Below are 16,459 nucleotides of genomic sequence, written 5' to 3' on the forward strand. Positions count from 1 at the left end.
CGCGCGACGGCCCCCATTCTTGTCCCGCAGGCAGCAGCAGTCCGGGCGGAGAGATCTTACAGAGATTCGGGGCCGCGACTCCAGCAGGCCTCACACACCCGGACATCCAAGCACCACTCACCCGGAGCTGAGGGTGTAACAGCAGCAGAGTCTAGCGGGACATGGTAGGTACGGAACCCGGATGTGGGGTTGAATTCCTGCACCGTTTTTGTGTCTTGTTTTCTTCGCCGGCTGCTGCTATATAGCTGACGCTCTCACTGACGGGCTAATGCCTCACGCCAGACACACACACACCCGGCTTTTTACCGGCTCACCGAACCCACACGCTGGCAGGTGCGAAGCCTCACCCTTGAATTCACCTCACCCGTTTTTTTTTGTCCCAAAGGTGGAGCTGTGTGTGTGTGTTTGTGTGGAGCTAGCTCAAGCTAACGTTGCACAAAAGGGGCAGTGAGTGTGTGTGCGTCATGTAAACAGAGCAGCTCAGGGGCCCAGAAGAGCCTCACAAATGTCCAACACTTGTTACAGTTTTTATTCATTTTTTTACAAACGGAACCAGAACACGCTACACAATGCAACATCTTGATGATGGGATCTATTGATCACCACTGCCACCAGAGAGTGTGTGTGTGTGTGTGTCATTTATTGTGTCACTGGACACAACTAACTTTTCAACATCAACTTGTTCCAGGTGTTCTGCTGTCATTTGTGTTGACGTCGTTATGCGTTCGTTTTCCTCCACAGCTGCAGGTTTAACTCCCGGTGTGTTGTTCGGCTGCAGGGCTCTGCCGGTCAGACCCCCAGGACAACACCCTGTGATACGTCCGTTTGCACACATGCTGCACCGCCGCTGACCCCTTGACCTGGTGGACCCGCCCCCCCCCACCCCCATCCCGTCGCTCCGGATTACACGTGAAGGTCTCGCCCGCCGAAAAACCTCTAGAGGACAGAGACGGTCCTCTCTAGGGCGGGATGATGGAGCCCAACATGGAGGCCTGTCTGACCCAGGTGCTGCAGAAGGACCTGGGTCGGCGGCTGCAGGTGGGTCAGGAGATCATAGACTACATCCTGGACAAGGACAAGTCCCAGGACCTGGAGCAGGACCAGACGAACCTGGACAAGATGGTGGACGGCATCGCCTGCTCGTGGGTCAACTCCAGCAACTTTAAGGTGTGTGTACATGAGTGTGTGTTTGAGGATTTATGTGTGTTGACAAAAGTAGATGAGAGGGTTCTAGTCCCGACTTGGACCAGGAGCGTCTGAGTCTGCTCTGTGTAGCTCCGGGTCTTTGTTGGACATCTCTGTTTGCACTTGTTAGATCAAAAGAGGAATTCCAGCCACAGTGTGCGCTGTTGAGCAAGGCAGCGTATCCTCCTGCAGGCCGAGACTCGCCAGGTCTCTGCTCGTGGAATCTTTTGTCTACTAGATCTGGCTCTCCCCGGTCTCCCCCGTCTCCCCCTCTGTCTTCCCTGTGTGGACTGGACTCTGGGTCAACGTCCTGGTCTGCCCACAAAGAGAGGGCATGCTGTGGATCCCCCGTCTTTCTCCTTCTCTTCACATTGGATCACCTGTCTCTCTCTTTCTGTCCTAATGGATTCACCTGTCTCTCTTTTTCTGTCCTCATTGGATCACCTGTCTCTCTCTTTCTCTCCTCGTTGGATCACCTGTCTCTCTCTTTCTCTCCTCATTGGTTTACCTGTCTCTCTCTTTCTCTCATCATTGGATCACCTGTCTCTCTCTTTCTCTCATCATTGGATCACCTGTCTCTCTCCATCCACATTGCATCACATGTCTCTCCCTGCACAGTTGATCACCTGTCTCTTTCTTTTCTGTGGATCACCTGTCTCTCTCCTTTCACAGTTGATCACCTGTCTCTCTTTACTGTGGATCACCTGTCTCTCTCCCTCCACAGTTGATCACCTGTCTCTCTCTTTTCTGTGGATCACCTGTCTCTCTCCTTCCACATTGCATCACATGTCTACTCCGTCTCTCCTCATTGGATCACCTGTCTCTCTCTTTCCTCTCTGTGGATCCCCTGTCTCTTTGTCTCCACTTGGGATCCCCTGTCTCTTTGGGTCTTTGTCACATGTGTCATTGAAACGACGTTGACATGAGGTTTAAATTAAGACCGGGGTCTAATTGAAACGGTTCTATCAGCTCACGTCTTCATCTTTTCACGTCTTCATTATCGTCAGGGAGCTGCTGATGTGCGCCATTATGGCCGGAGTGTATGTGGACAGATGAGACGAGCTCTGACATCCACCTGAGGCTCTGAGCAGATCCAGATGGTTGAAAGAGGATGTAGACTGGGAGCCACTGCCAAGTGGGAGGAGAACACATGCAGACCCAGGTGGCCGCAATACATCTCGCTCTTACCTGGGAACATTTAAACTAGTTCAAAGTGAAAAGGGACACACATCTGGTCCGTCTCATGTCTATAAATGTTAGAACAGTCTGCCGCCCTCCTGCTGTTTTTAGTTCTGTGCCCCTGGCTAGCCGGCTCATGAGCTGCCCAGCTCATGTCATGGTGTCTTGTGCTTCCTGTCTGCTGCTCCCTCTCTTCCTCCAGGACAGCCAGCGCTCGTGTCTTCACAGCTGATGTTCCAGCAACATAATCTGTGTGGAAACACTTGGATCTTTGATTCTGCCAACAGAGACGTGTCATTTCTGTCCTCTGTGCTTCAGTCTCACTCTTCAACATCTTTTACTCTATGTGTCTCACTCATGACACTCGTCTGCTTCTCTCTCCTTCATATGTCTCACATATGTCACTCTTCTATATGTCTCACTTACGTCACTCTTCTATACGTCTCACTTACGTCACTCTTCTATATGTCTTACATATGTCACTCTTTTATATGTCTCACCTATGTCACTCTTCTGTATGTCTTACATATGTCACGCCTCTATATGTCTCACATATGTCACTCTTCTGTATGTCTCACATATGTCACTCTTCTATGTCTCACTTATGTCACTCTTCTTTATGTCTTACATATGTCACTCTTCTGTATGTCTCACCTATGTCACTCTTCTGTATGTCTTACATATGTCACGCCTCTATATGTCTCACCTATGTCACTCTTCTGTATGTCTTACATATGTCACGCCTCTATATGTCTCACATATGTCACTCTTCTGTATGTCTCACTTACGTCACTCTTCTATATGTCTTACATATGTCACTCTTTTATATGTCTCACCTATGTCACTCTTCTATATGTCTTGCATATGTCACGCCTCTATATGTCTCACATATGTCACTCTTCTGTATGTCTCACATATGTCACTCTTCTATACGTCTCATATGTCACTCTTCTTTATGTCTCACATATGTCACTCTTCTATGTCTCACTTATGTCACTCTTCTATATTTCTCACATATGTCACTCTTCCGCATCTCTATATGTCTCACTCATATCACTCTACTACATTTCTCTCGTCTCCATATGTCTCACTCATGTCACTCTTCCATATTTGTCTCGTCTCCATGTCTCACTCATATCACTCTTCTACATTTCTCTCGTCTCCATATGTCTCACTCATGTCACTCTTCCACATTTCTCTCGCCTAAATATGTCTCACTCATGTCACTTTTCCACATTTCTCTTGCCTCCATATGTCTCACTCATATCACTCTACTACATTTCTCTCGACTCCATATGTCTCACTCATATCACTCTTCCACATTTCTCTCGCTTCCATATGTCTCACTCATGTCACTTGTCCACTTCTCTCTCTCCTTCATATGTCTCACTTACATCACTCATTCTATATGTCTCACTTACGACACTCTTCTATATGTCTCACTTACGACACTCTTCTATATGTCTCACTTACGACACTCTTCTATATGTCTCACTTACGACACTCTTCTATATGTCTCACTTATGTCACTCTTCTATATGTCTCACTTACATCACTCATTCTATATGTCTCACTTACGACACTCTTCTATATGTCTCACTTACGACACTCTTCTATATGTCTCACTTACGACACTCTTCTATATGTCTCACTTACGACACTCTTCTATATGTCTCACTTATGTCACTCTTCCACTTCTCTCTCTCTTCCATATGTATCAATCTCCAGATCTCTTTCTCCTCCATGCGTTTTACTTTTGTCACTGGTCCGCTTCTCTCTCTCCTTCATATGTCATACTTATGTCACTTTTTTATATGCTTCACATATGTCACTCTTCCACTTCTTTATCTCTTCCATATGTATCCCTCATATCACTCATCCACATCGCATTCTCCTTAATATTTCATACTTATGTCACTCTTACACATTTCTCTCTCCTTCATATGGCTCACTAATGTCACTCTTCTATATGTTACACTCATATCACTCTTCCACTTCTCTATATTTTCCATATGTATCACTCTTATCACTCTTCCACATCTCTTTCTCCTCCATATGTCTCACTCATGTCACTCTTCCACATCTATTTCTCCTCCATATTTCTCACTCATGTCAGTCTTTCACTTCTCTCTCCTTCGTATATCTCACTTATGTCACTCTTCTATATTTCTCACTCATATCACTCTTTCACAAATCCCTCTTTACCACACATCTAACTCATGTCACGTCTCACTCGTGTCCCTGTTCCACATCTCTCTCCATTTGTCTCGCTCATATCACTCTTCCACAATGTCTGATATAGTAAACTCTTCAAAATCTCCCTCTCCTCTGTCTGTCTCATCGATCTCACTTCAGATGTCTCACTAATGTCACTCTTCTACAGTATATGTCTCTCTCCTTCATATTTCTCGCTCATCTCTCGTCCCAGTTGTGGTCAGAAACTCGTCCACTCGCTCGTGTTCTCTAACCAGAGATGGAAAGATGGCGTCCGTCACTGCAGCATGAAACGCTGATGTTGCTGTTTTAATGACTGAACCAGTGGCGTACAGATGGTGTTGTATATCAAAACCACAAGTCTATATAAGGATTTTAAAACAAGTGTTGGCTCATTAGGGACTGAAGCTGTGAACAACTCCACCTGTTATACTCACCTGTGACACTTGAGATGATGATGAAGCGGCTCACTGTGAACCAAATACAACAGTGCTGTTGTGAGGAATTCTTGCGACAACATGGTCGTCGTAAAGAGGTCATTTAACTGCTGTCAACCTTTGATACTGACGGTGATGCAATCGGAGAACAAAGAGTGGAATGTTGCATGCGCAGTAAACATGACGCTCATTATTGGAAGGCGGTCACGTGACCACTCACTCCCCGGACCCTCAGGCTGGGTCACTGGTGTCCAGTGTGGAAAGAATGGCAACTCATTACTTCAGAAAATGGTTGCCTTGACTAGATCTGATTCAATTACAAAGACACTAAATGAAGTGAATAAATAAATAAATGAAATACTGATCATTTTTCACTATTTATACTATTACTTTCTTTATGTACTTTCCCAAACTGTCACTACCTACATCATTTGAATAACATAACATTGTTAATGATCACTGCAAGAAGTCAGGAAATGTTTAAATGAACAAAATGTATTCAAATGCACAAATTTGATATATTATCTGCTGTTCCTCTCAACAACCCTCTCAGTAATGGTGACTTGAAGTGCTCTCATAATGCTTTGCCGCCCAGCCAACCAATTACTTTTAAGTTATTGGATTCAGAGAAAGAATTTGAGCTACAGTATTGTCACGACCAATGAGGGGTCACTTAATAGAGCTGTATGCAGAAAGGCATCATGGGAGTTATATAACATTTTACTAAACATCAGAAATATTCTTAATTTAAGTTAGTTTGGATGTTTTTGAATAATAATCAAGTGAAGCTGTGACATCAGCAGCAGGATGGACTCAAAACAAGTTGACTGTAAGGATGTTGTGACCCACCCTGTGTGTGAACATACTACTACACAACACGGTCTTTCCCTCATCCATCCACTCCTGTGTGACGACACACCCTAAAAAGGAAGGTCATACTCAGGTGTGAGTTTGCTGTCACACCTTCCTGTCACATTCACACACTGCTCATGAGTGTGTGACCTCTCACACTGACCCTCCTGTCCCACCTTGTGGCGGAGGAACGGCTTAAAATGTGTTATATCATCACAACCATGTTGGATCAGAATCAAAGGAGGTAAAAAATCCCAACATGCACTGCAGGAGGACACAGAGACCTCGAATATTAGAGTTTTTATATAATCAATACATTTTTATTCAGAATTACAATCATAAAACTTATATTGACATTTCTTTGTGGTGGTAAAAAAATGAATACAAATGAAACAAAATACATTAAATTTAACTAAACAATATTCATGATCCAGACATCTGACAGGTATAATAGTGACTGAATGGAAATAGAAATTAAGACCAGACTTTAACACAATTATCTTAAATTAAATCCCATATTTATCCAAATCATACAAGAAATTGTCTTGCAAAAGAACATTTTCTTAAACTTATAAGGTATTCTTTTGCAGCAAGGTAGGGGTTTCATGGCATTATTTAGGGACAACATATACAAATGAAAACCAAAATGGAAGAGAACGTTGTCATCTCCACAGCCCTGATGTTCAGTTACGGTTGGATGATCCAGCGAGAACAGGAAATACAGAGAGGGATTCTTGAAACTGTTTTTTGTTGGTTTAGAACAGAAGAATCAGAATCAGAATCAGAAAACCTTTATTAGTCCCGTGAGGGGAAATTCGGTTTAACAACAGCAAGAGAAATAAAAACACCCAGAAATAAAAACGAGAAAGAAAATCTAAATGGAATAAAAGATAAATCTGCGCTATATAATATATACACAATAATATTTACATAAATAACAAGAGGTGCAGTTAAATAGTTATCTTGGTGTGTTCTTGTTCAGACACGTTTATTGCCAGTGTTGTAAACACAACATAGGATTTTATGTGGTGACAGGAAACATTTTTCTCATAACAACAATGGATGAAAGCATTAATGTTGTTGTTAGCTTAGCATCTCTAGCATTGATGTTTATCTAGTTAATAATACATTTTATTCACAAGTTGATGTATTCTCTAAAATAAATGACAGTATAATGCTGAATACCATTAGTTAAAATAGAGAAGTAACTAGGATTTAAAGAGCATCTTTTGGACTGGGGAGGAAACAGGAAGTCGTGTCATCACAGTGAGGTGGATGTAGTACTCCTTCTGTCCTGTAGGAGGCAGTTTATGGTAATAAATGTTTTAGTCTTTAACAGTGTAGTGGAGGTTCCAAAAATTGCACCGGCACTGGAGCGGGTCGGAACCCGGCCCAGGTGGTGCTGAGTGTTGCTCTGGTATTAGCAGGGCTGCTCTCGCTATACGCTCATTGAGCCGCTCGCTCACCCCGAGACAAGGACGGTTGACCCGGGGAGTGTGAGCAGCCTGGTGTCGGTGTGAGGGGAGCCGCTCCTCACTCATGGTGACGCCGCGCGGCCACTCGGCGTGACGTCATCCCTGACTCCTGCATGTGTCAATCACTGAGGTAGTAGTGAACGCGCGAGTCGTAAACCTTCCCATTCACAAGCAGAGACCTCGAAATGAGATGTACCCAAAATGCACCGCGAGAAGATGAGCTGCCGGATCGCGCGTGCGCTGTATGGCGCCATCTCCCGACCAACTGAGATATTACTTTCAAGGAATATTTTTCTTTCTCTTTAGGTAGAACTTTATTGATCCATCAGGAGGTCTCCTTCTGGAAATTGTTTAAGACTTTTATATTTTTACATGTTTAAAAAAAATAAGAACAATAAATGAATGTTGAACATTTTATTTCAATCATAGGCTTTAATAAAATCTTTTCGCTAGGTGGCGCTGCTGGGTCTGGACCTGCTGTCAGCTCTGGTGACCCGTCTGCAGGAGAGGTTCAGGACTCAGGTGGGAACAGGTGAGACTAAAGACGGCATGTTTGTCCGAATGTTGCTTAATAAATAATATTAATTAAATTTATATTATTATTTTCCGTACCATCCTTATCCTCTAAGGTGATGACACAGTGTTACTGACAAACTCACAATAACACATATAAACAAACATACACATGCAAACATGCACTAACTCACTATAACACATATAAACAAACATACACATGCAGATGCATGCGAACACACATGGACACATGCAAACATGCACAAACTCACAATAACACATATAAACACAGACATACACATGCAAACATATACAAACCCCCAAATCACATGCAAACACACAAACTCACACAGACTCATGTAAACACACACAGACACATGCAAACACACATAGACAGATGCAAACATGCACAAACTCAAAATCACACATAAAGATACTGTACTGTTTTGAGTATTGTTTTGATTGTTAAAGCGCTTTGTGACCCTGGTCTCGAAAAGCGCTATATAAATATATATTACTTACTTACTTACATGCAAACATATAAAAACCCAAACAATCACATGCAAACCTGCACAAACACACACAGAAACATATAAACACTAACAATCTCATACAGGAACATGCAAACACACACAAACTCCCACAGACTCATGCAAGTACCAAAAAACCCACACAAACTCCCACACAAACACTCGCCACATATACTGTAGACACAAACAAAGACACACAGGAACATGCAAACACACACAAACTCACGCAAACAGTCTGTTATTTACAGTAGTTGAAAGTGTGTTGCTCAGGTAGTTATTTTTCTGAACGTTGTGTTTGCTTTCAACTCTGACTGTCCTGGTCTCCCCAGTTCTGCCGAGTCTTATCGACCGGCTCGGCGACGCCAAAGACCAGGTGAGGGAGCAGGACCAGGCTCTGCTGATGAAGATAATGGAGCAGGCGACCACGCCACAGGTAAGCCAGAAGCCCAGAACCTCGACTCATAGATCACATGATGAGTTGAGTCATCGTGTGGTGTTGCAGTACATGTGGGACCGGATGCTCGGAGGCTTCAAGCACAAGAACAACCGGACCAGAGAGGGAGTGTGTTTGTGTCTCGTGGCCACGCTCAACACGTGAGTCTCTACTGCTGGCTCTGGTGTTTGTGTTTGTCTTGCTTAAATGTCTCCTCCTGCAGATACGGAGCTCAGGGTCTCACCCTCAGCAAGATCGTCCCCCACATCTGCAACCTCCTGGGGGACCCCACCAGCCAGGTACGCACGCATGCACTCGCACACCCACAGACACTCTAGGTCTGAGTCTCACCTGTCTGCTGGTCCTCAGGTGAGAGACGGTGCCATGAGTTGCCTGGTAGAGATCTACCGACACGTGGGCGAGCGGGTCAGACTAGACCTCACCAAGAAAGGTCTGCCCCAGTCCAGGTGAGTGCAGACGACTGGGTCCTGGTGGGTCCCCAATGGTAGGACTTTTAAATCAATCTTTATTCGCAGGTTGAACGTGATCTTCGCCAAGTTTGATGAAGTCCAGCGGTCCGGAAATATGGTCCCGTCTGGTTCTGGTGAGTACAATACGTACCGCGATACTGGGGCAAAAATATGATATATTGTGGTACTGAAGGAACAAGGAAATATTTGGAGTATTGCTCCAATACTTCACTCTAACTCTTCTTCTAAGTTCTTTCTTTTTTTAAATACTAAACTATATCCAAACATCCGCTTTAAAAGTTGCTGGAGTCAACTGTATCCTCTCATCCTCAGTCATCGCCGGGATCTCGCTGGATTTCATTGTTCCTTTAGCTGCGGTGGACTTAATAACTACTTAATAAATCTAGCTCTAACACAAAAATAAACTGTATATAAATATAAATATATGATAATTGTAAATAAATAATTTCAAAATATATTGTATACACACTTTATTGAAATATAAACCATAAAATAACTATGATAAAAATACATGGCCAAAAAAGAAGAGAACTTAAAAAAAAAATCAAATAATTAATGTTAATATTAATTATGATATCTTTAAAGTTGGTCAATATCTTATTGTTTACAAAAATATCTCAATATATGACTGATATTTTCTTACAGTAAGTGTTGGTCTGTGTGTGTGTGTGTGTGTGTGTGTGTGTGTGTGTGTGTGTGTGTGTGTGTGGGGGTGTGTGTGTGTGTGTGTGTGTGTGTGTGTGTGTGTGTGTGTGTGGGTGTGTGTGTGTGTGTGTGTGTGTGTGTGTGTGTGTGTGTGTCAGCTGAGCTTTGTTGTCACACAGACAGGACCTCATTTGAAATTTCTGCTTCACCTCCTCTGTCAGTGAAGATGACTCACACCATGACTGTGTGTGTGTGTTGTTGGTTTGTTGCTAATTGTTGTGAGTCGGTCATAGATGAACACTGGAACATGAACCCGGTGTTACAGTGAGACACAGGCGAGATCATGAGTTGTTGTTTTTTTTTTTGCACCCAAATGTGCGGCGACGACTGTCAGAAGAATGTTGGGATTGTGTGTCGCTGAAATACCAGGGAGAGATGGAGCAGGGGGGGAGGAGGAGGGAGGAGGGCACAGGGGAGGGAGCAAAACAAAGCAGCCATTTCTCTCTGTGAGGTCAGCGCAGAGAGTCAGCTGAGCCGCTCGGCGACCGCAGCAGCCCTGCAGAACCACGGCCCCGGTAAGACCCACTTCTTGGTTCTGATCGACAGACTTTAAGGGGAGCTCACCGCGTCTCAGGGAGGGAGGGGTTGGTTACCATGGCGATACTTTGTCAACAGACGAAGTGGTTGGAGTGAACCTTTGGAGCTGTCAGATCTCCGTCAGCAGCGTCCTGGTTCTGTCGGTTCTGTTGATCTTATCGGGCTTAAATTGACAATTCAAATCTCTTAGTTTTGGGACCGTGCCATGACTGATTTAAACATCCTAGTCCATCGCACCCGGTTCAGCAGGGGATCAGCACCTCCGATTCTGAGCTCACGCGATGAAGTGGCGACGTCTCGTAGGGACACGTTTGTGGGCGGTGTGACCTCTAGAGCTGTCAGTTCCAGAAGGTTTTTAAAAAAAACAAATTCAAATTAAAATGAAAGATGTTCACTGGTGGTTATACCTCAACTGAGTTTAATAAGGTGCATATAAGGTGCCATGCTTGTCAACAGCAATCTCGCTAACGCTGACCTGAACAGCTCCCTTAATGCTTTGCCGCCCAGCAAACCGATCACAGCTGTCGATCAATTTTGACATAGCCACGTGGACTTATCATTTAAATACATTATTGTAGTGTACAATTAGTCGTCACTAAATAGAGCGGCGTGTAGAAAAGGCATCATGGGAGTTCAATGTTTTGTTGGCACCATAAGTATGGTGCGTACTGTAATTACAGTAGTGGCTGCCACGGTGATGACATTTGTTTGCTTTGTGCAAGTCACCTGTTTGTGACAGAGTGACTAAAGTCAAGGTGTTTTGCTTCTCTTAACTGCTGGTGTAAATGCATGTAGCTGAAAAGAGAGATAATTGTAGTTTTGCGTCTGAACTTCCTTTGTTTGTTTATAGTCAACATTTGTTTGCTTTCAGTGTATACAAGTATACATATTTAAAAATAAATCAATTTGGGGTAACATGACATTATTGTTGCTCTAACTTTACAAAACAGTAAATGGAAGTAATTTTATAAAATAGTAAAAGGAAGTAACTTTACAAAATAGTAAGCAGAATTAATTTTATTTTACAAAATAGTAAACGGAAGTAACTTTACAAAATAGTAAACTTTATTAACTTTACAAAATAAGTAAATGGAAGTAATTATACAAAAAGTCAACTTTAGTAAATTTACAAATCGATTATTTTGTTCTTTTGATCTTTAAGGAAGAGGCCGGATAATATAAGGTAAAATATTTGACTACATTGATTAATTCACTTCTTCATTAATGAATGATTGAAACATCCTGACGAACTTATTCATTAAAAAAACTAAAAACCAAAACATGAATCGATCTAAGATTTAACAAACAAACATTCTCGTGCAGATAAGAACTACGACGATGAAGATTCTGTGGACGGCTGTCGCTCTTCCTCTTCTTCTTCCAAGGCACCTCTCAGTGCGAGAAGAACCGTGATGAGTTCAGTACGAAGACCCAGTGCGGCCACCGCCGCCGCCAAGGCCTCAGGTATAGCACCGGTCCAGAAGCGTGTTTGTGCCGCGACAGAACCTGCTGTTCAATAAACATGTCGACTGCAGGTAAAGAAGCCGGCGCTGGCGCCCTTGATGAAGAAGACTTCATCAAATCCTTCGAGGATGTTCCCTCCGTGCAGGTCTGTGAAGGCAGGTCCAGTTTTCTTTGGGTAGGGTTTTTTATTGGTCCTCTTGTCTCCAGATCTATTCCAACCGTGAGCTGGAGGATCAGCTGAACAAGATTCGAGAAGTTCTGTCCGACGACAAACATGATTGGGAGCACCGTGTGGTGGCGGTATGTGTCCGGCACCGTGGGCACTCTCTGCAGCAGCTAAGAACTCTGGTTTGTTCTCACCACAGCTGAAGAAGGTCCGGTCCCTGGTGATGGCCGGAGCTACAGAATATGAAGGTTTCCCTCAGCAGCTGCGCCTCCTCGAGGCTTCGCTCAAACTGTCAGCCAAAGACCTGAGATCCCAGGTGGTCCGAGAGGCCTGCATCACTCTGGGGTGAGACACACACAACGCACCACAGTTTCAGCAGATCTCACACAGAAACTTTGTTGTAAAGGTCTTGAGTCTTCATGTCTCTCCCGCAGACATCTGTCGTACGTCCTTGCCAACAAGTTCGACCACGGGGCAGAGACCGTCATGCCCATCCTACTCAACCTGGTGCCCAACAGCGCCAAAGTCATGGCCACCTCTGGGATGGCCGCCATCCGGCTGATTCTCAAGGTGAGCGACACAAACCACCAGATCAGGACCACAAATCTTACTAATGGAGTTATTGAGGAGTGAGAAATGGGTGATAGAGTAGTGAAGAAACTTGTTCTTTGTAGCTAGCACAGATGTTAGCAGAGCCATTAAAATAAATGTTAGCACAGCTAGCATTGCAAATGTTGGCACAGCTAGCATTGTAAATGTTACCAGGGTTAGCATCAAAAATGTTAGTGTAGCTATCATTGTGAACGTAACCTGGGCTAGCATCATAAATGTTAGCAGGGCTCGCATCATAAATGTTAGTGTAGCTATCATTGTAAATGTAAGCAGGGCTTGCATTGAAAATTTCTGCAGAGCTATTAACGTAAATCTTAGCATAGCAAGCATCGTAGCTGTTAGCAGAGACAGTATTGTAACAGTTAGCATAGCTAGAACTGTAAATGTTAACACAGCTAGCATCGCAACTGTTAGCAAATCCATTAACGTAAATTTGAGCGTAGGTAGCATCAATGATGTTAACACAGCTAGTATCGTAACAGTTAGTGTAGCTAGCATTGTAAATGCTGGCAAAGCTAGCACTGCAAATGTTAGCAGAACTAGTATTGTAAAGATTCAGCTGAGATATGAACAAAACACTGTAGTACCAGAGCCGCCTGAACCTCTTGTCCTTCCGCAGCACACCCACTACCCGCGCCTCATCCCCATCATCACCAGCAACTGCACGTCCAAGTCAGTGGCAGTCCGCCGGTAAGAACCCGCTTTCCTCTGAACCAGCACTCCGCTTCCTCTTCTCATGCTGGTCTTGGTTCTGGTTGCAGACGCTGTTTTGAGTTTTTGGACCTGATGCTGCAAGAGTGGCAGACCCACACTCTGGAGAGGTGACCTTCGGTTTCTTTTTTAAACTTCTTTAAGGCTATATAGATATTATTCAATTGAATCATCTTTCAGTCTTCTCGACATGTTTTTTGGTGTTTTATTTGGCTTCCATTTTCTTAAAATGTCTCCAAGAATAACATGACCTCATTGTGACCTTATCCTAGACACGTACCTGTCCTGACCGAGACCTTAAAGAAAGGAATCCACGATGCCGACTCAGAGGCTCGCTCCATCGCCAGAAAGTGAGTGAGGAAAGGGACTCAAGTGGGTCTGTGGGACTCTGTGTTGACGCTCTTGTGTCTGCAGGTGCTACTGGGGCTTCCATAGTCACTACAGTCGAGAGGCGGAGCTTCTGTTCCAGGGGCTGGAGTCCACCTACCAGAAGGCCCTGCAGTCCCACCTGAAGGGCTCGGACAGTGTCGTGTCCCTGCCTCAGTCGGACCGCTCGTCCTCATCCTCGCAGGAGAGTCTCAAGTAAGGACCCAGACTGGGCCGGTTTCTGCATGTCGAGCACAGTGATGACTCTCGTCTCTCCTCCCGCAGCCGACCGTTGTCCGTCAAGAGCGTCATGGCTGGAAGCTCCACGAGAAGTGAGTCCAGGTTCTATTGTGGTTCTGTTGTGTGTGTGAGTGTGGTGGGCTCACGTGTGACTCTGTCCTCAGGTAAACTGGTGAGGTCCACGGCGTCGCCCGGCTCCCTCCAGCGATCCCGGAGCGACATCGACGTTAACGCCGCCTCCAGCGCCAAGTCTCGTCAGAGCTCAGGCCCCGCCTCCTCGCCGTTCAGCTCGGCCGCCGCCCTACCGCCGGGATCCTACTCCTCGCTAGGTAGGTCCACTCACACGCCCCGGACCTCATGACTCTCGTCATGACGAATCTAGTTCTCTGCCCCCTACAACACTCAGAAAGAGTTCAGTAGTAGAAGTCAAAATCCCTCTCCATGGTCACATGACTCACCATGATGACCTTGTGACCCTTGCTCCCCCACACTGCTGCTAACATATCTCTGCCTCTCCCCCACTCACCGCTGCGCTGCCTCCACTCATGCCCACAAGATGGCAGCACTGCCAAAAGTGATGGTAAGGCGTGTGTGGGTGCGTCTGCATGTGTGTGTATGGAAGTAAATTAGTCTCACCAGAATATTGAATGTTTGAATTTAACATTTCTTATGTTGAAACTTTGGATTTTTTTATTGACTTTTTCTTGTTGAATCATTAAAAAAAATATTTAATTAAATAATTTCTATGCTGAAATGTTGAATTTGCTTTTTTTCTAAATTAAACATTTATTTTAATTTGTAGCCCTTTAAATACAATATCAAGTTGTTATTGTCGTGTGAAACTGTTATACCAACATTCTTGGACTGAATTTAAAAGGCTCTAAATAAATAAATATTTGAAAAAAGGATATTATTATTTATTATTGGACTTATATTACGATACTCTTTGTATAAAATTATGAATTTATTTAGAAAATGTTAATGAACTCAATGGTGAAATGATTTATTTAAATAATGCAATAAAACAAATTAAATATACAAATATTCTTGTAAAATTATTCAGAATCTCAATAAATACATAGAAAATTCAACATTTGAAATTTTAAATGAATCATTTATATTCTGGTGACACTACTTCCATATGTGTGTTAGTGCATTTTCTTGTGTGTTTGTGTGTGTGTGTGTGTGTGTGTGTGTGTGTGTGTGTGTGTACATGTGTGTGTTAGGTTGGTCGCCCTCTTAACCTCCAGCTGTCTGAATAATAAGTGGTGTCCTCATGGAAAGTCCACAACTGTGTCGTCAAGAAACATAGCAGTAGTTTGTCTTGAGGTCTCGTTGGCTCGCCTTCACCAGCTCGGGCAGAGATTAAGCTCCTCCCCCTTCCTGTCCAGGCCGCGTTCGCTCCAGAAGAACCAGCTCGGGCAGTGTGGGCGGAGCCAGTCCGGCAGTGGTGGACAACAGAGGGCGAAGTCGAGCTAAAGTGGTGTCCCAGTCACAGCGTAAGTCACACACATGTTCATTCTGTTGTTGAATTTGAACGGTATATTAAGAGAGACACAAACTCTTGACTGAGGAACTACTGACTTGTGATGTTGGAACTGACCAGAAAAAAAGTTATGTCTGTAGTTCTTATATTCCCTAAAGAAAGGATTTTTGTCGCAAACATTAACTGCAACACAACTCTGTGTGTGTTGCATGCCATGTGTTAGTCTACGTTTTGGACAATTATTTTAGTGTTGTGTGTATGGAAATATATCAGTGCCATCAGAATATTGAGTTGTTGAATTTCAAATTTGAAACTTTGAATTGTTGTTTTTAAGCACTTTATTATTATTATTTTTTTTCTCTTTTGTTTTAAAAAATAATTGAATAAATAATGTGAATATTTTAAAAATAATGCATTTTTGTACCTATAGAGTCATACATTCTAATTCCAAATAGTTGAAAATACTTAATATTATTGTATAATATAATATTAATTATAATATTAAACCTTAGCCTTTTAAATTTAAATTTGAAAATGTGGGTATAATACCTACATCACATTATTACATTGAAGTCAAAAGGCTACAGATTAAAACGTTTTGAATTAAGGAAAAAAAACAAAACTGTAAAAAAAATATCAAACTATGTAAACATTTTATAAAATATTAGATTTTCTGAAATTAAATGTTAAAAAAAACGAATTAAGCTTTTCAATCTATAAATGTTTTAATTAAATTATTTAATAAAATGAAAAACCACCTTTCAATATAGACAAATATCATAACAATAATAAAATGCTTAACAAAAACATTTTAATTCAAATCACAATTTAAAAATCAAAGTTTCAACTTTAATGTGGAAAGA

At 43.1% G+C, this 16,459-nt stretch overlaps 1 protein-coding gene and 1 non-coding gene across 2 annotated transcripts in view; one reads left to right on the top strand and one right to left on the bottom strand.

Moving 5' to 3' along the window:
* Positions 1–6: 6 nt before the first annotated feature.
* clasp1a (cytoplasmic linker associated protein 1a) overlaps positions 7–16,459 on the top strand; it is a 28,546-nt gene continuing 12,093 nt past the window's right edge. The window contains exons 1-21 of the mRNA XM_087804722.1: positions 7–164; positions 742–1,167; positions 7,796–7,874; positions 8,715–8,818; positions 8,888–8,979; positions 9,042–9,117; positions 9,188–9,285; positions 9,355–9,422; positions 11,875–12,015; positions 12,087–12,160; positions 12,223–12,315; positions 12,381–12,526; positions 12,616–12,751; positions 13,413–13,483; positions 13,555–13,614; positions 13,777–13,854; positions 13,919–14,086; positions 14,156–14,202; positions 14,275–14,439; positions 14,667–14,690; positions 15,502–15,609. Of these exons, the coding sequence (XP_087660848.1) occupies positions 970–1,167; positions 7,796–7,874; positions 8,715–8,818; positions 8,888–8,979; positions 9,042–9,117; positions 9,188–9,285; positions 9,355–9,422; positions 11,875–12,015; positions 12,087–12,160; positions 12,223–12,315; positions 12,381–12,526; positions 12,616–12,751; positions 13,413–13,483; positions 13,555–13,614; positions 13,777–13,854; positions 13,919–14,086; positions 14,156–14,202; positions 14,275–14,439; positions 14,667–14,690; positions 15,502–15,609 (2,026 nt within the window). The 5' untranslated portion in view covers positions 7–164; positions 742–969. The remainder of the gene's footprint in view (positions 165–741; positions 1,168–7,795; positions 7,875–8,714; positions 8,819–8,887; positions 8,980–9,041; positions 9,118–9,187; positions 9,286–9,354; positions 9,423–11,874; positions 12,016–12,086; positions 12,161–12,222; positions 12,316–12,380; positions 12,527–12,615; positions 12,752–13,412; positions 13,484–13,554; positions 13,615–13,776; positions 13,855–13,918; positions 14,087–14,155; positions 14,203–14,274; positions 14,440–14,666; positions 14,691–15,501; positions 15,610–16,459) is intronic.
* On the bottom strand, positions 7,216–7,350 carry LOC148068519 (U4atac minor spliceosomal RNA). Its single transcript, XR_015713204.1, has one exon. It is a non-coding gene; the product is annotated as a U4atac minor spliceosomal RNA (small nuclear RNA).

The sequence above is a fragment of the Callionymus lyra genome, chromosome 12 (genome assembly GCF_982586985.1).
Source record: "Callionymus lyra chromosome 12, fCalLyr1.hap1.1, whole genome shotgun sequence".
In the NCBI taxonomy this organism is placed as follows: domain Eukaryota; kingdom Metazoa; phylum Chordata; class Actinopteri; order Syngnathiformes; family Callionymidae; genus Callionymus; species Callionymus lyra.